Consider the following 18598-nt stretch of genomic DNA (forward strand, 5'->3'; position numbering starts at 1 on the left):
GGATCACTTGAACTGAAGCCAGGAGGCATCTTCATGTATACTTCCTCATGCAGATCTCCATGCAAGAAAGCGTTCTGCACATCCATCTGATGAACTTCCCAGCACATTGCAACCGCTACTTCCAACAGCGTTCTCACCGTCGTGAGTTTCGCTACTGGTGCGAACGTTTCTTCATAATCCACCCCTTCCACTTGTCTGTTTCCTTGCACGACCAACCTTGCTTTGGGTCGCTCCTTTGTGCCGTCGGCATTGTACTTGTACTTGTAAAGCCAAGTACATCCCAGCGCTTTCTTCCCTTTGGGCAGGTCAGTTACATCCCACGTTCTCTGCTCTTCCAGCGCTGCAACCTCCGTTCCCATTGCTTCCTTAAATACATGATCAAGAATCGCCTCCTTAAAGTTACGTGGCACAACATCTGCACTGATATCTGCAAGGAACGCACGATGCTTTTCCGAGAAAATAGCGTCAGTCACGTATGCTGAGATGGGATATGATGAGGTTTTACCTGGACACGTTTCAGAGAATGCTGATGGAGTTGAGGTAGAACGAGGACAGTGTTTATCAGGGTGACATTGCGCGTTGTACGTGACGTAGTCTCGCAACCACATCGATGGCTTTGGAACTCTGTGACCTCTTCCAAGTTCCTCCACCGTTTATGTGGTCACCACGGCTTCTTCAACATGTGCTGTTGCCTCTGTTTCTGTGGCCTCCACTAACTCATTCTCCAATTCAATCGTGTCTGCTGTCCTTGTTTCTGAAGCTGGTGGTGCTTCGACAGGTGTAGACTCCATGGATTCCGTAGGAGTCATCGGCAACTCAGCAACGTCGCTCCCCCTCGAAACGATCAGTGGTTCTATTTCTTCAGTTTCATGTACAGGTTGCATAGTTTGTGGGACTGCTGTGTTCGTGCCGCTTGTATCAGTCTGATACGGGAACACTGACTCGTCGAAAACAACATCACGGGACGTAAAGAACTCCTTGTTCTCCAAGTCGTATAGCCTCCAACCTCTCTTTCCAAACGGGTACCCTACGAACACGCACTTCCTACCTCGCGCTCCGAACTTGTCTTTGTGTCTCTGCAGGTTGTGTGCAAAGCAGAGACAACCAAATGTCTTCAGATCAGCATACGATGGGGCCTTACCATACAAACATTCATAGGGAGTCTTCCCATGCAGAAGACTCGACGGCGTTCTATTAATAACATGCGCCGCAGCCAGAACACTTTCCCCCCAAAACTTGATAGGAAGGTCGGATTGAAACATAAGAGATCTGGAGACGTTGAGTATGTGGCGATGCTTCCTCTCTACTCGTCCATTCTGTTGTGGCGTCGCTACACATGAAGTCTGGTGAACGATTCCACTCTCCGCAAAATACTTGGTAAGACACATGAACTCCGTGCCATTATCACTTCGAACGGTTTTGACATGTCTACCGAATTGTCGGTGAACAAGTTGACAGAAGTTCGGTAATACTTTCTTTACTTCAGACTTTTCGAGGAGGAGATGAATCCAGACAGCTCTCGAGAAGTCGTCTACGATTGTAAGGAAATACGCAGCACCACATGACGATTTCTCCCGATACGGACCCCATAAATCAACGTGTATCAATTCAAAAGGAACAGATGCTTTATTATAACTCTCGGCAAACACCCCGCGAGTTTGTTTTGATTTGAAACAAATTTCACAACCTCCAAACTTGTCGGAGTTGTTTTGAACACCAGAAACAAATGGTAAAAATCCTAAAACACCAAAAGAAGGATGTCCCAATCTGCGATGCCACAAAGTCTTGTCTTCTGCAGCCTTGACTCTGAGACCTCGCGCCACTGTCACATCCCGATAAACATAAACACCGCCTCGTTCTTCACCTGCTCCAATCAGGGTCCTCGTAAAACGGTCCTGCAAAATACACAAAGTGTCAGTAAACACAGCCAGACATCCTGTCTGTTTGAGCAACTTAGCAACCGAGAACAATGTACAGTTCAAGTTTGGGACAAATAACACATTCTCCAACACAATTTTATCAGACAATCTTAACATCCCACACTGAGTAGCCTGCACCTGGCTCCCATCAGCAAAACTTACCGGACATCCCACCAATTCACACAAATCAGTGAGCAAACACACATCTCCCGTCATGTGGTGAGATGCACCAGTATCGAGAATTACTTCTCCGGTTTGAACCTTACCGTTCAACTTCTCTGGAATTGGGGACGGCTTCTGTTGCTCAAGGAGCGCTGACAGGGACGCCCACTGCTCAGACGTCAAAGGAGGGGCCTGCACCGCATTGGACTTGACCTGATTACGGCCTCGTCCTCTGCCTCTCCCGCGTCCACCACGTTCTCCTTGATTCCTCTCTGTCCACCACTCTGGAAACCCAATGATTTGCCAGCAATCTTTCTTCTCGTGGCCAGTTCTTCCACAGTGCGAGCATGCCATACTGCTGCCTCGTCCTCGTGCAACCGCCACCTTCGCATCTCTCATCGGATAGCTCTCACTTTGCACCGCATCTGCCATCGCCACAAACCCGACTGCGTCTTGTCTGGTCTCCACTCGTGACGACAGGAGCCGTCTCTCTTCTCTAACAACTCTCTGATACACAGAATTTAGATCCGGTAGAGGTTCCATGCCAATGATATTGGTGCAAACATTTCCGAATCTAGCATCATCCAGTCCCATGAGGAACATGTGAACCTTCTCTTCCTCGTAATCTTGCGCAATTTTCCCCGACGCCTCACACGAGCACTTGGGAAGAGGCTTGTAGTTCAACAGCTCCTCCCACTTCAAAGTCAGGCGTCCGAAGTAATCCAAAACACTCGCGCCGTCCTGTCTGCATGCCGTCAGTTCAGCCTTCAGTTGATGAACACGTACGGCGTTACCAACCGAAAACCTCTTCTTCAGATCATTCCACATTTTGTATGCATCAGGCGTGAACCGGCGACCGGCGACCACCGATGTTTCTTGTTTCGCCATGAGATTTTTGTTTTACTTCTCTCTCAGATTTTCGAAAAAAAAATTTCAGATAGGCTCTGATACCATGTAAACTCAGAGAGATTGATTTGTATGAACTTGTTGTTTATTCACGTCTTATGTTACACATATATATACGTGCTTGTTACAAGAATATACTCAAGCACAATATCTTCTACAATCCTTATCACAATCTTCTAATGCATATCTCCAACCATTTCGATCCTTATCACCTCAACACTTCTACGTCTACCAAACTGAACCGGACTTATCCATTCTCTACAATTAATCATAATGTATTACATTTTTAATTTGTTAGTTTTCACATTTATATATTTAATAATGTATGTACATCTGTAAGCCAAACAAAAGTTACACCCTATGTATGGTAAAGTAGTGGTGTGCGCATGGTTTGTTTATTTAAATTTTGCTAATTTTCATTGTATTAGTATATAAGTTGATTTGCTTGAGCTTATATTTATTTTATATAAATAATTATTAGTTATCTTTTAATAAATTTTAACTAAATTATGTGTGTTGGTTTCTTCCAATAAATTAAAAGGATGAATCTTTACTCTGTACAGCATATATGTTGATATCATATAATAGTTTTACTGGAAAAAAATAATTTGATAATTAATACAGTAAAGAAGAGTAATATAGTCTGTTATTATTTTTTCCGATCATTACCTCTCATGACTCCAAATATAGGATGATATTCGTCGAATTAAAATCTTGTTAACGGAGTTATGGCTGTTACTAATTTCACTGCATTATTTTGATTAGTTTTTAAAATATAATGTATGTGGTCAACTAATGTAAATATTTTTTGTTAATTCATATATTTTTAAAAAAATTGTTTAAAATAGTGAAATACATATAGGCTGTGAATAATAAATTGGAAATTCTGACTTGTATTTTTTCGTTCTCATAATATTTTCTTTTTAGTGAGAGTTTAGCTAGTTTAACCTTTTTTCGAGAAGATATATTTGAATTTTACATAGACCTAATATGTTTTTTAAGGGTAAAACCAATAGAAAAAGGGTAAAACCAATCAACGGTTCTCTCTTATTTTTTTGGTTAGCAATCCTAAGTTCACATTGTTGTTAAGCCAAACATAACAACCAAGTGCATAAACACTTATTTCTAATTTATTAATAGAGGAATGCATACTTACAAATGGTAAATGTATATTTCTTTAATATTTTATAAGTAATATTATTGATGAATATGATTAGTTTTCAAATTTCAATATCCTAAGTACACTATTCAGTTTAAAAATTTATTTAGTTAGATATGAATTGAGGTAAGATATTTGATATTCCAGTTTAACAATTAATAGGAAACTCAAGTTTGTATGATATGGCAGATTCTGAACTTGAGGATTAATATCGCTGCGGTATGATTCAAGTATTTTGTCTTTTTTTTTTCATTCAATCCTGGACAATCAAAGAAAAGACACAGATAAGTAATGTACAAAGCTGTATATTAAAGCAAATTTGTACAACACACATGATTTTGAAAGGAATACCTTAACTTCACAAATAATTAGTCATTACTTAAAAAAAATGCAAAAACAGAAAGCTCGAAAAGAGTTCAGATAAAGTTCCGCTAGATTCCCTCGTGTCCTCTTGTTATTGCTGCTCAGCCTGCTCCAGTCCCACTTCAAGGTAGGTCTAGGCTACGCACACTACATGCCAAGGTTTTCAAACGTATGATACATCACTATTCACTGGTCCACTCTCTCTGCACCCATAATCTTCCAAGTATACACTAATTTCCGGCTGGTACGCGTTCACTGCGACACCCTACAAAGAATTTATTGGGATCAAAGCAAGACAGAACCCTTCTCACCAGCTGGATAGTGTTGAAGTCATAACCCACAGCTTGAAAGCTACAGTAGCTAAACCCATCTTCAGTTGTCAAGATGAAGGAAAATGGAAATCTAGAGCTTGGCAAGATCTTTCCCGGACAAAGATCGCTTCCTAAATGAAAAGGAAGGAATGAACCTAGTTGTGGCATGTATCCATGTAGAATGAACTTGACCATGTTGTTTAGTTACTCTTTTACAACACCAACTACAAATTACGAAGACAGTTTAATTGTTGAATGCGCCACAAATCTGTTATATCTACATACCTATCATCTTGAAGTTTCATATTTCTTTGGTTTCAGGTAAATCTCATGTTCTAGGTGAACGTACCTGAACAAAGTGAGAAGTACCTTCCAGCCTTTTGGTATGATATTGGCTAAATACATAAAGATGATTTATTGTGTTCCATGTACGCGATGAGAATAGACTGGCCGTTTATTTGGCCATCACTTTTTGCTTCATGGAAGGGAAAAGGCATAGAGAATATTATTACTCTAATAAGTGTCTCATCAATGACCTCGTAAAAAAAACCTCTTTTTATTCAGTAAGAGACTGTGTAATGAATCATACCAATTTAAGACGCCTTAAACTTGTTTTGCAATCAGATGATGTCGCCATATGCAACAAAAATAGGAGCTGACCACATCTTAAATCAAATCGAGTAAATATTTACATTACCTCAACCGTAACCAGGAAGTTAGGCTGGAAGAAAAGTGTTCCCAAACTCAATCTGTTGTTGATCTCGTCATCAACTTTTCTTCTTATCTTTCTACTGACAGTATGATGAATTTCCTTCTCAAGTGAAGCTTTTTGCTTGCTCCTCTCTTGAAATTATTATCATACAACTGCGCATCCACGATCTGTCTGTTTTACACTTTTATTTCTTAAACAACACACATCGTTAGACAGACTCTCCTACAAAATAATAATAACTAGGTGATAACCCGCGCCCTGCGCGGAGTAAATAGATTTCAAAATATTATCACTTTTAATTTGTAGACATAATAAAAATTAAAGTCATAGCAAGAAATACTATATGTTATAAAGTAAGGGTTAGACGAAATTTAGTATATCAATCTAAATTAAGCTGCAGAATTTTTGTTTAAAAATTGTATATTTGTTTGCATAAAATAAATTATAAATATAAAATAAAACGAAACATAAGCAATAGACTAATAAAATATAAAAGAAACAATGTCTTGAATGGTTTCAAATCGGAAACAGAGTTAAAGCTAGCCATTTGATTGCTTGAGAGAATGTTTTGATATGAGCAAAGTCGAGAAGAAAAGTGTGGTGAGTTTTCTAAATTATAGAAGCCGTATATTTATACTAAAAAGGAATCGCCATGGGGTCGGTCATATGGATTCAAAATAATGGCCGTAACTAAATCGAATATTACACATAACTTGCGCTCCAATCTTAGTCGAGAATTATTTTAATATTGTAAATAGTTAATGCAAACTTCCTTTTATCAATCGCAATTGAACAAATTCAAGAAAGTTCATGATTATTAATTGATTACAATAATTTGAACCTTAATCTACGTTCCTTATATACAAAAGTCAAGTCCTCACAAATCACGTATTATTACCATCAATTTACCAAATTTGTAATTTAAAAATATATCAAAGTTATTAGAAGTTTCCTTTTTCCCAATCATCAATCAATTTCTTCCTTGCAAATCACGTTTAAATCATGGGCAATTTGCTCCGCCATTATTTGCTTTATGCAAGCTGGCGTTAAAATCTTAATTACGATAGATCATATAAGGTAAGTTTTTATAATTGTATGCCAGAAAATCGTATTTTACCTTAGTTTCTACAACGCAAGGCGGAGATCATCTAACAATTTAATGAAACGGGGCAAGTATATGCCATATGCATGGTTCTTCTGTTTCACTATTTTAAAACAAAGTTTTCCTCTTGATATATTTTTAAGAGAACAAATATTTTTTTCGTATTTTTAAGAAAATCAATCACTTGAGCACGTATTGATCATCAAATACTTTTTAGGATTTTTCAGAAAACAAACTTTGATTGATAATCGTACATTAATTTTTTCGCATCTATATTCATTTTGAATAAAAATTAGACCACTACGTATGTCAGTAATGTTTTTGTATTGAAACAAATTAATGAAAAAACTTCAGTCAAGGTAATTAACATAATTTTAAAATCTTTGATGTAATACGTAGAACTTCGGTTAAGGTAACTAACGCAAGAAATAAATGATAAGGTTTGATGATCAACGTATATATGTGACAAATGTAGACAAAACTAAGGAAATTATAAAGTTTTGATCAATGGCATGTTGTGTAATTACTCTAGTTAACAAAGGGGTTTTAAATAGAATAGGTGAGGGAGCTTGTGGAGTTGCCACGTAAGAAATGGCACACTTGTAATAAACACATGAACTAAAGGTTATTTATTTTTAATGCTCCTCAAATAATAATAAAGGGATAATGTCAAAGCTCTCGTCTTTAAACGTTCTATAGGCTAATAGGATTCAAAGGCAAGACCTTTTCTCAGTTCCATTAACTGTAAACACACTAACAGAAAAATCCCAGAAAAAATATATTGAATTCAGACAGTACCTGTTTTAAGGATGTCGGACCCTCGAGTGTAGTTGTCACGGTGTCGACAGAACTGGGAAAAATCCAATGCTAGAAAGATCAAGACACAGGGATAGAAGCTGAGAGAGAAGCAAATCGGAAAAGTCGAGTAAGAACGTACACGTTACTGTGTCTCCTTCTCCAAGCTTCTAAAACGACGACGGAGAAGACGATCAGCACCAACGTGAGGCCGAGTTCTACGACTGTAAATCGGAAATAGAGAGACTGAGTGCTGAGAGATTGAGTGGTGAAGTATAATAATAAACTAATACCTTACTTTCAAATGTAGAGAACAACAAATTGTCATTGTGTTATGAATCTGGAGTCGAGGGTTCATATTTTAGATAACTCAGGCTGGAATGACAATAGTTAACGGACCTGTCTTATCATATCATCAAAGGGTTTATATAACAGGAAAAACAAAGGAAGGTGGAACGATAATCTCTAACGAAGATAGGAGAAAATATCAGAATTGAATGAGCAAGATTGGGGTGTAATAATTACAGAGAGATTGCAGAGATTAGAATAGTGAATTGGAAGAGTCGGAGTTGAAGGCGACGAACATTCTGCGTAGAATAAGATATGGGCTGTTCTATATAGGCCTATATTTTTTGTTCAGCCCAGATTTACTGGATCTGTTATATTTTTTTGTCTACAAAATAAAAGTGATGTGGCAAAACAGAGCTTCATGATTGGCCTGAATAAAAAATCCTACGTGGCATCCTGTATGCTCTGCTTATTCGGCTTTTAGTAGTGTTAGATTTGTTTACGTTTCATTATGTATGATTCTAGTTTGTAAAAGAGAATTTGATTTGTTATAAATCATGATTTGTCTGATATTATCACGTACAGTTCAAGGACTGAGTCTTGTATTATTCATAGACGAGTCTTCCACTGAAAAACAACAATATGGTTTGGGAAAGCTAAGTATACAAATTATTGAAAATATTAGAAATATATTGAGTTTAATCAAGCATAAAGTAATATTTTCAGAACCGATAATCAGATAAATATTTGATACCAAAACTATTCTGACTTTAGCCGGATCTTAGACATGTAACTAAACTTGAACCAAACTCGACTAAACCTAAACTGAATCCGATTTAAACTTTTATAAATATCCGAATGAAATTGAAATTCATGAAACCGAAAAAAATTTGAATGAACCCAAACAAAAACTCGATTAGGATACCTGTATTCCAGCCTTAAACTGTCTAGAAGACACATGGGCTAGCCAATAAAATCCTGAACTTTTGTTGACTTTTCGGGTTTATTAAGAAACTTACGATTGACTGACCAGATAAACACACCGTTAATCGAGTTAACTGTTAATTAAGCGGACGTTAATTTTGGGTGTTAAAGTATACGACGTCGTTTCATCACTTTGTCTGATTAAAGACAAACGACGTCGTTTATATAGCTGTGTTATTAAAAATATGTGTTTCCAACGGCTCGAATTCGTGTACTCGGGTTTAATGGTAGGGGTTTTTGCCACTGAGCTAGTGGACTTTGCAATGGATATACGAACACAATTTCTTTTATTCTTCGAATCCGAGTTAAAGACAAATTAATGAAATGACACGTTTTACATTAACTTTTTTATTAAAAAGATGGGGTTCCATCGACTCGAACTCGTGCACTCGGGTTTAATGGTAGGGGTTTTTGCAACTGAGCTAGTGGACTTTGCAATGGATATACGAACACAGTTTCTTTTATTCTCTTTGAATCCGAGTTAAATGAATCAAAAAGAAACGACGGTGTTTTCTCCTCCGATTGGTATAAACCCTAAATGGGCAAAATCATAAATCCAGTTCGCGATTCAAGCTCGATTCTCTTCGATCTCGTCCTTAAAAATCTCGATTCTCATCTCTCCTTCTTCGAGTATCGCATGATGAGTTCGGGTTGTGAGGATTCGTCTGTGAATACGATGGGAATTCGTGGTATCCCGGAGCAATGCGGCTGTGGTCGAAGAACTGGGATATACACATCAAAAACGAAGGTCAATCCAGGAAGAACTTTCTTTAGATGCCCAATGTTTCAAAATGTAAGTGTTTAATTTGATTGTGTTTAAGAAAAGAACATAAGATTCAATGGCTAGGTAGTCAGTGAGAAATTGTTTGAATATAAAGATTGTGTTCATGATTTGTGTGTAGGATCACTTGTATAAATGGGTAGATGAAGCTGTCTACGAAGAGGTTCAAGATGCATTGCCAAAAGTTGAATGCTTTGCATCAGATGTTATGAAAATTAAAATGGAGATCGAAAGCATGAAAACCGTGGAGGAAGACTTGAAAGAAGATGTCAGGAAGGCGAGCAATAAACTTAAGAAGCTGAATGTGATCATGAAAGTGGATTTTTCTGTGGTTTGTTTAGGCGTTGTGATATGTCTTGTGTTGATCATGTTTGACAAAGCAGATGGGTTGTCTATGAATAGCTACTAGGAGACTGTTTATGTAAGGCTATGTTTATGTAAGAATCATGGTTCATGTAAGGCTATGTTTTAAGACAATGTTTCAGTAATGTTTATGTTTTACTTCTTGATTGTTTATAGAAGGACAAATGAACACACCAATGAACAGACCATCAAGATAAACAACATGATGAAAACACAAAGATAATAACCAACACTATCTTCATTGAGAGTTTCAAATTAAAACAACAGGAAGAGAAGAAAGAAAAAGGTAGTTCTTGTTCCAAAAGCATTCAGACAGAGACACCATCATAAACAACAGACAACGAAAGCATTCAGACAGAGACCATCATAAACAACACACAAGCATCTACAAAAACCATCTTCCCCACGATGCTGTCTGTGATACTTCAGCTTGTGAGGATTGACCTTCTGAAGATTGAGGAACTTCCCATGGTGATGCTTGAGCTTGTGAGGATTGATTTTGTGAGGTTTGAGCTTCTGAGGATTGAGCTTGTGACTCGCCAAAGTGTAGTCCCTGCAACATATAAATGAAATGTTAGACACATTACCGAGAGCTAAAAACAATGAGATAGAAACTAAGACCCTAACCTGATATTTCCTTGGTCTGCCTCTTGGTTTCTTAGGTGGGCTCTCAACAAAAGCCTTCCGACATGTATTCTTGTAGTGCCCTTCTTCTTTGCAATTGGAGCATGTCATTACCCTGTTCGCACGCTCTAGACCAAGTCTCTGGCTTTGTCTTTATCAGAGATGCATGTGCGCCAGGATCATAGTTCTTAAGCTCGTCCATGTTGTAGTTGAACATACCAGGAGTGTAGCTCTGTGCAATGAACCAGAAGAACCTCTGTAACCTTAGATCTTTTCCACCTTTCCTCCAGTTCTCGTAGATATGGCGACAACACTGTCTATGCTCAGCTTCTGGAAGGAGGGTATGAACTGCTTTCACTAATCCCTACAAGATCAGAAAAAAAAAATCAGAAACAAGAATCAAACATTCATTGAGTATCATGAAAGCAAAGTGTTTACCTTTTGTTTGTCAGACATTATAACAAAGCCGTTCCCATTTTCCAATCCCAAATCCAAGGCCAAACGCTTCACAAACCAATCCCAGTTTGTATCATTCTCTATCTCCACTACAGCCCAAGCAATAGGGACAATCCTATTGTCTCCATCTCTTCCAACCGCAGCCAACAACTGTCCCTTGATGTCCCATTTCAAAAAGGCTCCATCTAAGCCAATAACAGGCCTACAAGTCTTCTTCCATGCTTCCTTTTGTGCTTGGAAACACATGTAGAGTCTGTAGAACCGCTGCTTGCTTCCAACCGTGGCTCCTGGTATGGTCTCAATTTCCATGGTTGATCCAGGATTGCTCCTCAATATCTCTGCTTGGTAATCCCAGATTTTATCAAAATGCTCCTCATGGGTCTTCCTCCTTTCTTTCATCACCTTCGTCTTGGCCTTAATGCATGAGCTTTCTAAAACTTCCATCTTATACTCCCTCAATATCTCAGCCTGTATCTCCTTTGCCGTGAGCTTAGGATTCAGCCTTAACCTCTCAGCAAATAGACTTGCAATTGCTGACCTCTTAAGTATCTTCGAATACCATGTCCTCTCACACTTATGGTCATTGACGTATGTCTTTACCATCAACTTATGTTTCCTCCTATCATACGAACAGTAGACCATCCATGGACAAGGAGCCTCATCATCTCTCATCTCAGCGGCATATTTTGCACCCATCTTCAAGCTACTGGGTCTGTAGTACTTGATGTTGTATCTGGTTTTCAGGGTATACCTCAGACAAGCATGTTTGAAGTCCTCAGCATCTGAAAATGTCTTGCCTAGCTGAAGGAGCTCCTCTGGATCAGTGTCTTCTCTGTAAGCTTGCGCAGGTCTCATCTCCTCTTCATTCTCATCATCTGATGACAGAGGATCAGGGATTTTATCATCATCCCATGCATCATCATCGCCTTCGTCTTCATCAACCTCACAGTCATCATTTTTTGCTTTATCACCAAAATAAAGACTCAAATCTGTACAACCAACTTCCTCAATGCCAGCAATACCGTTCTCATCTTCCCTACCATCATCACCTATATCCCCAAATTCCTCAATCTGGAGAAATTCTTTTCTGTCATCACCATCATCACCTAGACTCCTCTCCGAGTTTACCTTCTGCTTCTTCGATTGTCTAGGAGACACAGGCGACCCGCCATATGAAGTTCCCCGCCTTGTCTTCTTCGCAACTGTTGATGCCAACATCTCAGTCTCTGGCCATTCTTCTCTGTCATCACCATAAGGAGCCACATTTACCTCCTGCTTCTTCGAAACTCTAGGAGACAGAGTTGAACCACGCCTCGTGGCCTTCACCAGAGATGGCGACCCATATGAAGTTCCCCTCCTCGTGGTCTTCTCCGGAGATGACGCAGGCGACCCATATGAAGTTCCCCGCCTAGTCTTCGACGCCTTCGACACCTCTGTAGATGCCAACATCGATATCCCTTCAACGCTTTTACGAATCCTCGATCTCTCCAGCGATGACAAACTCACAGAAGCATCGCGTTCTCCACCCTTCTTCGACTCTTGAACCGCTTCGTCACTCCCGTAATCGAAATTCCTCATCGCTCCGAAAATCATTACCTCCCTTCCATTCCTTGTGAACTTCGTCTTTACCATCTCTACAAGAGAAATCCCCAAATCGATTTGAGAAATTAGGGTTACGTTCAAACACGGATTTCATTTTGTTTGATTGCAATCAAACACATCTTTTGATCAATAAAAATAAACATGTGTGATAACCTTCCGAAAATTCCACTAGCTCAGTAGCAATACCCCTTTACGACCACGAGTGCACGGGTTCGAGTCCAGGCAACAACAATTTTAATTAAGCAAAACGACGTCGTCTTGAGATTTTGTGTTTAACAAAACAACTGAATGAAACGACGTAGTTTCACTAAACGGCAGTAATTAACGGTGAGTTAACATTGTCTTAACTGTCGGTTAACGGTGTGTTAATCTGGTTAGTCAACCGTAAGTTTGTAAATTAACTAAAAAAGTCAACAAAAGATCAGGGTTTTATTGGTCAGGTTCGAGTACAGGTTTCTTTTGGCAATTCCCGCAAAGTTCAGTGTTTTTTTGGCCGATTTCCCCATACAAATCCCTAATTTATCTTTATTTTTATTTTATTTTTAGTCCCATCTTAATCAATATACCGGAAATTTGAGTAACCTTTTAGTTATTTTATTACGGGCCTTAAAATGGGCCGAACAATCATTAAACTCTTTTAAAAGCGTGGGAAGGGAAGTTACGAGCGTAGTTAAAAGAAAAAAAAAGGCAATAAAAAAATCAACAACATTGCAGAGAGAACCCTAACTTCAACGGGAACCCAAAAACCAGAGAGATCTCACCAGATCGACCAAAAGCCAAAAACAAAGGTCAAATCAGATACTCTTCTAGATTCTGGGTTTCGCTTTTGGAATGTAGTGTACTAAGAAAGTTTCTTACTTTACTTGTAAGGCGTCAAGCAGACAGGCGAGGTGGTCAGCAGGAGACTAATGGTGGACGGTAACGGAACTAGTGCAGGCAACTCTCACCAGATTGTTTCTGCGGCGGTGAGAGCTACGGTTTCGTGCCGTAAGCTGAGGATAAACCCTAACAACGAGGTTAGGCCAGATAATTACGAGGATCTGCAGCTCGATTTCCCTAATCCGGTTTACAAGAATCTGGAGAAGTACTTGCCTCCGGACATGCTGGTCTCGAACAGGGAAGAGAGAGTGAGGTTCATGACTGACATTATGCTCAGTCACCTTCCTAGCGGAGAGCGTTCCAAGGTAAAGTTCAAAGCTTTGACCTTTTTTTTGTCTGAATTTGAGGATGGGTATTGTTTTGGAGCTGACCCACATGGCTTCTATGATGATTTGTCGTAGCTTTACATACAAACTGGTGTGATCTTGATCTTGATCTTGCTAAATGCTTATACATGAGCCCAATGATTTTAGGTTCATTTATCTTTGATGTTACAGGCTCAAAAGCACAGTGACTATAGGAGTAAGATAGTATCAAACTATCAGGTGTGGATCCTTTTTTTATTTATCTTTACTTGTGTGCTTTATCTCGCTGCACCAGTCATCAGCGAGTAGTTTGAAATGTTTTTTTTTTTTGTCTTTCTTGTCTCCTGCAGCCACTTCACAGGGAGCTGTATAATCTAGTTCCTAGACTATGTTTCGTTCCCTCTTTCCTAAAGGCGATAAATGAGAACACAGAGGATAGCTTCAGAAGCATCATATCTGAAGCCTCTCCTGGTGTTTTTGTCTTTGACATGCTCCTACCTAGCTTCTGCGAGATGATGCTAGCCGAGGTAATCTGCAATGCATCCTTTTTTATTTTTCAAAATTCTCTATACCCTTTTATGCTATTTTGTTAATGTACTACTGTTTGACGATGCAGATAGACAATTTTGAGAAATGGGTAGGTGAGACAAAATTCCGAATCATGAGACCAAACACCATGAATAAATACGGCGCTGTGCTTGACGACTTTGGCCTTGATACCATGCTTGACAAACTCATGGAATGTTTCATACGTCCCATTTCCAAAGGTAATATATAGTTGAAATCCAGTACACTAGACTATATTTAAGAACTCCATTAGTTATGTTACTGTTTTGGTTAAAAAGTTTCTTTCTATCTTTTGTTTTGTAGTGTTCTTCAATGATGTTGGTGGAGCAACTCTGGACTCTCACCATGGGTTTGTTGTCGAGTATGGTAAAGATAGGGATGTTGATTTAGGTGAGTCCTCTCCTGCAGAATTTTTCAAATATCCTTACTAGTTTGACTGATATTCTAGTTGAATATAAGCTCTTCTTATAAAAATTTGCAGGCTTTCATGTGGATGATTCAGAAGTGACTCTGAACGTTTGTTTGGGTAACCAATTTGTGGGAGGGGAGTTGTTTTTCAGAGGCACACGGTGTGAGAAACATGTTAACACAGCGACAAAGTCAGATGTATTACTCTCTTTTTTTTTTTTTAGTTGCTTTCTTGTCGTATAGCCGTCTGATGGCTAATGGCAACAACTGTTTTATTACGAAAGCAGGAGATATTTGATTATTGTCATGTACCGGGGCAAGCTGTACTTCACCGCGGGCGCCACCGCCATGGTGCAAGAGCCACAACATCTGGACACAGGGTCAACATGCTTCTATGGTGCAGAAGGTATGTATACAAATCGAAAAACTTGCCTCTTGACTGATCTGACATGGAACTTCTTTAGAATAGTCACTTGTTTTCTTATCAAACTTTTCCTTCTTGTTGTTCCACTCAGCTCTTCGTTTAGAGAGCTAAAAAGACTTCAGAAGGACTTCTCCAGCTGGTGCGGAGAGTGCTCTTGTGAAAAGAGAGAGGAGAAAGCACGGACGTTTGATGCTATAAGAAAGGTAAAGCATTTGATTGATCAAGCATGTTGCTGTCTCTCGTATAGATGATCCATATGCTCTTTATTGCTACTGCAGAAATATGTTAAAGCAGTGCATGCACCTCAGGCTTGAAGAAACATGCAGTTCGATAAAATAAGAAATAACTTATATTGGATGACTTTAGAACATGGGATCAACCCTTGTTAGGATTGCTCTTGTTTCAAGGTGACTTAAAACTTGAGCCTTTGTAGAAAATCATTTAAGGTAAATGGCTTTCGGTTTTATCTTTTCTGGACTCTTTGGTAACTATGTACATGAAATCTAGTCTCAAATTCACCTCTTCCACAACGAATTGTATCGTTTTCTGATGCTTTTTTTTTATGAACCTTTTAAAGAATTAGTGTTCTCTGGTTTTATTTGGTGTTGCTGCTCGTTACTAGTGAGTGATGGCTAGAGCCAGAAATCATGGATTATGTTCTTATTTGAGACAGTGTCGATTACCTCTGTAGTCTCTATTGAATAGAGAAAACTATTACGGAGATATTGCACGTTGCTCTAAATAATGGAAGAGAAAAAGAAATATTTGAATGTGTTATGTATATGTCTACTTATTTCATGGCAAGACAAATCGAATTTGGTTGTGAAACGTGTACCACCAACTCTAGTAGTTGACTTTAAGCTATTTCAATGAATCCTTGTGAATATTCGTCTTTTATATACTCGTACATTCATATATGATCGTACCGATTTGATTGAGCTTTCTATCGTGATGTTTAGATGAACACACCATTCATCTTCATTGAATACGGATTTTATGGGATCTCATTGTTTATTCTTAAATAAGAGATTTGATCTCTCTGTGTTTGCCCTTTTATTGTGGCCACACAACCTACGAAGAGTAATTCTGAATCTGCAGTGTAGAAGTTTATACTATTGCAACACACAAGGCAAAAACTCTGTACATACACACATAAGAACTTGCCCCAAAACACAGGATCAATACAAAGGATATTCTAGTTGTTTACGTTCAGAGTTGTAATCAAAATTGGGTTGCAATTAATTTGTGAATAAATGAAAAGAAGATTTAACTGAATCAAGTACGCAGTGGAGACGCAAGTAGTAATTTATATCCTGATTGGGTCTGGTAGTTGACAGACAAACGAACTGGAGAAACTAATGTTCATTCAACTGTGTGTTGTAGTAAGCTTCTATACAACGAGTCCCTAACATTTGTGACCCAGTCTATGATACCACTTGGGGCTGTTTTTTTTTGTCCCATAATCAACTATTCGAGTCACAGCAATTGAAGTTCTGATTCTACTTCTACCATTTGCACATCACCAAATCATAATCAACATATGAAACAAAAAGAGAAATCCTGATATCAAGTCACTAGAAAGAAAAAGTAGCACTAAACCACAAAGATTGACCACTTAGCTGCAATAGCAAATGGTGAAAGCAAAGAGGGTAAAAGTTCAACCATTGCAACAACAACACAAAATAGACCAAAACACCAAAAAGGAAACAAAGCTTTAGATAGATAGAGCAGGAGAAGTGTACTGACGACCGTTTTGAGTGAAACTACCACACTACCTCACAGTAACGATGTCATCGATCTTCAAAATCATCCTTACGCATTCAGTTGCGAGAGTGATTGCGCTGGTGCTCACAAGCAGAGGCTGCACCACGTTTTCCTCCAAGATATTAGTGATCTGCCCTTTCCTCACATTGATCCCAGAGTTGATCTCCCCTTGAGCATGCTTGTTCCTCAGCTCAGTCACAATGGCAATAGGATTCAAACCTGCATTCTCAGCCAGCGTGTAAGGAATAACCTCCAGAGCTTCAGCAAAAGACTTCACACAGTAACCTTCCATCCCATGGAGCACCTTAGCCCAAGCGCCTAGCTGCCTCGAGAGCTCAATCTCCGGCGCACCACCTCCTGCAATCAAAAACCTCTTGCTCACAAGACACCTGACAACACACAACGCATCGTGCAGACTCCTCTCAGCTTCATCAAGAACAAGCTGGTTAGATCCACGGACAAGAACAGAGGTGGTTCTCCCCATGTCCTTGATCCCAGTGATCTTCAAAATCTTCCCATCTCCAAGCGACGCTTCTTCAACAAGATCAGCAAAACCAAGCTTCTCAGCCCTAAAATGCTCAATGTTAGCAATCGGCAAGCAGTTCAACGTCTTCGTCACAAACTCAATCTCATCCCTCTCCACATCCTTAATCACCATGATCTTAGCCTTCGCCAAATAATGAAGCGACAAATCAGTCACAGCGTCCCTCAAAATACTCTTCTGAATCAGCAACACATTGCAACCAGTGGCCTTGATCTTCTTAATCATCCCCAAGATGTAGTTCCTCTCTTCCTTCAAGATCCTATCCATCTGAGTGTAATCAGAGACGACAATACTCTGCTCAATATCAGTCTTGGGAGGCGAGATCTGGAACTGAATCACAGCGATCTTAGCGTTCTCCATCCTCGTGGGCCCACCAGCAGCGTGGCTCACCTTCTTGTCAAATACCAAACCGTTAACAGTGTGCGTATCGTCCACAGTGCCACCAAGCTTCTTTACAATCTTGATATCACGCAGATCAACAATCTCCGGCTTCTCTGGATCTATAACAGATAAAACCGCATCCACAGCTAACGGAGCGAGTAGAGTTGAGTACTGGCTAACAACCTTACTGTTCAGCGACGTGCTCGCCGATTTAACTAACGAATCTCGATCCGTGAGCTCCACGGGGACAGCCATGGCGGTCAAGATATCAACGGACTTCGCGCAAGACTTGTGAAGCGCGTCCGAGATCACGGTAGGGTGGATCCCGGAACCTAAAAGCGTTTGGCACACTCTGAGCAAGGCTCCGGCGAGTACCACGACCGTTGTGGTCCCGTCTCCGGCGGCTGAGTCCTGCGATTTGGAAAGCTCCACCATCATCTTCGCGGCTGGCTGGAGAACGTCCATCTTGTTGAGGATCGTGGCTCCGTCGTTGGTGATGATGACCTCGCCGCTAGCCGTGGAGATCATCTTGTCCATTCCCTTGGGGCCGAGGCTCGTGCGGACGGCGTCGGCGACGGCGCGGGCGGCGTTGATGTTGGCGGAGCGGATGTCTTCTTTACGTTTGTTGTCGACGAAGGATTCGGCCTTGGATGCGCGAGGTCTCGATGCCGTCACCGCCGCCATTGTAGACTACAGAGGAGAGATCTCGAGATTTGATTTGATCTCAGAAGGGAAATGAGTTAGATGAGATCAGTTGTTTACAGTGGAAAGAGCCGCTGTAGGGTTTACGGTGCTCTTT

The 18598-nt window shown here is 39.8% G+C and overlaps 4 protein-coding genes across 5 annotated transcripts; 2 read left to right on the plus strand and 2 right to left on the minus strand.

Moving 5' to 3' along the window:
* Positions 1-4435: 4435 nt before the first annotated feature.
* Positions 4436-12986, minus strand: LOC125587621. The gene is made up of 3 exons (XM_048758433.1): positions 10908-12986; positions 10473-10833; positions 4436-10398 (listed from the first exon to the last, which is right to left on the minus strand). Exons 1-2 carry the CDS (start codon positions 12555-12557, stop codon positions 10516-10518), a joined length of 1968 nt encoding a protein of 655 aa, XP_048614390.1. The 5' UTR covers positions 12558-12986; the 3' UTR covers positions 4436-10398; positions 10473-10515.
* Positions 9240-9891, plus strand: LOC106436244 (uncharacterized protein At1g43920, Chloroplastic-like). The gene is made up of 2 exons (XM_013877203.3): positions 9240-9494; positions 9604-9891. Exons 1-2 carry the CDS (start codon positions 9240-9242, stop codon positions 9889-9891), a joined length of 543 nt encoding a protein of 180 aa, XP_013732657.2.
* Positions 12987-13190: 204 nt separating the features above from the next.
* BNAC05G35150D (2-oxoglutarate and iron-dependent oxygenase domain-containing protein CP2) lies at positions 13191-15708 on the plus strand. Of its 2 annotated transcripts, XM_013877201.3 has the most exons (10): positions 13191-13315; positions 13409-13711; positions 13904-13951; positions 14062-14238; positions 14328-14478; positions 14582-14668; positions 14760-14884; positions 14974-15092; positions 15202-15313; positions 15389-15708. In XM_013877201.3, exons 2-10 carry the CDS (start codon positions 13436-13438, stop codon positions 15422-15424), a joined length of 1131 nt encoding a protein of 376 aa, XP_013732655.1. In that variant the 5' UTR covers positions 13191-13315; positions 13409-13435; the 3' UTR covers positions 15425-15708. The 2 variants fall into 2 exon arrangements, with proteins under 2 accessions (XP_013732655.1, XP_013732656.1); XM_013877202.3 differs by having other exon boundaries at positions 13203-13711.
* Positions 15709-16629: 921 nt separating this feature from the next.
* On the minus strand, positions 16630-18598 carry LOC106436251 (T-complex protein 1 subunit delta). The gene has a single exon (XM_013877210.3). It carries the CDS (start codon positions 18481-18483, stop codon positions 16882-16884), a length of 1602 nt encoding a protein of 533 aa, XP_013732664.1. The 5' UTR covers positions 18484-18598; the 3' UTR covers positions 16630-16881.

The sequence above is a fragment of the Brassica napus genome, chromosome C5 (assembly GCF_020379485.1).
Source record: "Brassica napus cultivar Da-Ae chromosome C5, Da-Ae, whole genome shotgun sequence".
Taxonomy (NCBI): Eukaryota; Viridiplantae; Streptophyta; class Magnoliopsida; order Brassicales; family Brassicaceae; genus Brassica; species Brassica napus.

Coding starts and splice junctions, on each gene's coding strand:
- LOC125587621 (XM_048758433.1), bottom strand. CDS start 12,557: ATGGTAAAGACGAAGTTCACAAGGAATGGAAGGGAGGTAATGATTTTC. Junction 10,834..10,907: donor TAATGTCTGACAAACAAAAG/GTAAACACTTTG, acceptor CTGATCTTGTAG/GGATTAGTGAAAGCAGTTCA.
- LOC106436244 (XM_013877203.3), top strand. CDS start 9,240: ATGGGCAAAATCATAAATCCAGTTCGCGATTCAAGCTCGATTCTCTTC. Junction 9,495..9,603: donor GATGCCCAATGTTTCAAAAT/GTAAGTGTTTAA, acceptor ATTTGTGTGTAG/GATCACTTGTATAAATGGGT.
- BNAC05G35150D (XM_013877201.3), top strand. CDS start 13,436: ATGGTGGACGGTAACGGAACTAGTGCAGGCAACTCTCACCAGATTGTT. Junction 13,952..14,061: donor AGATAGTATCAAACTATCAG/GTGTGGATCCTT, acceptor TGTCTCCTGCAG/CCACTTCACAGGGAGCTGTA. Junction 14,239..14,327: donor GCGAGATGATGCTAGCCGAG/GTAATCTGCAAT, acceptor TTGACGATGCAG/ATAGACAATTTTGAGAAATG.
- LOC106436251 (XM_013877210.3), bottom strand. CDS start 18,483: ATGGCGGCGGTGACGGCATCGAGACCTCGCGCATCCAAGGCCGAATCC.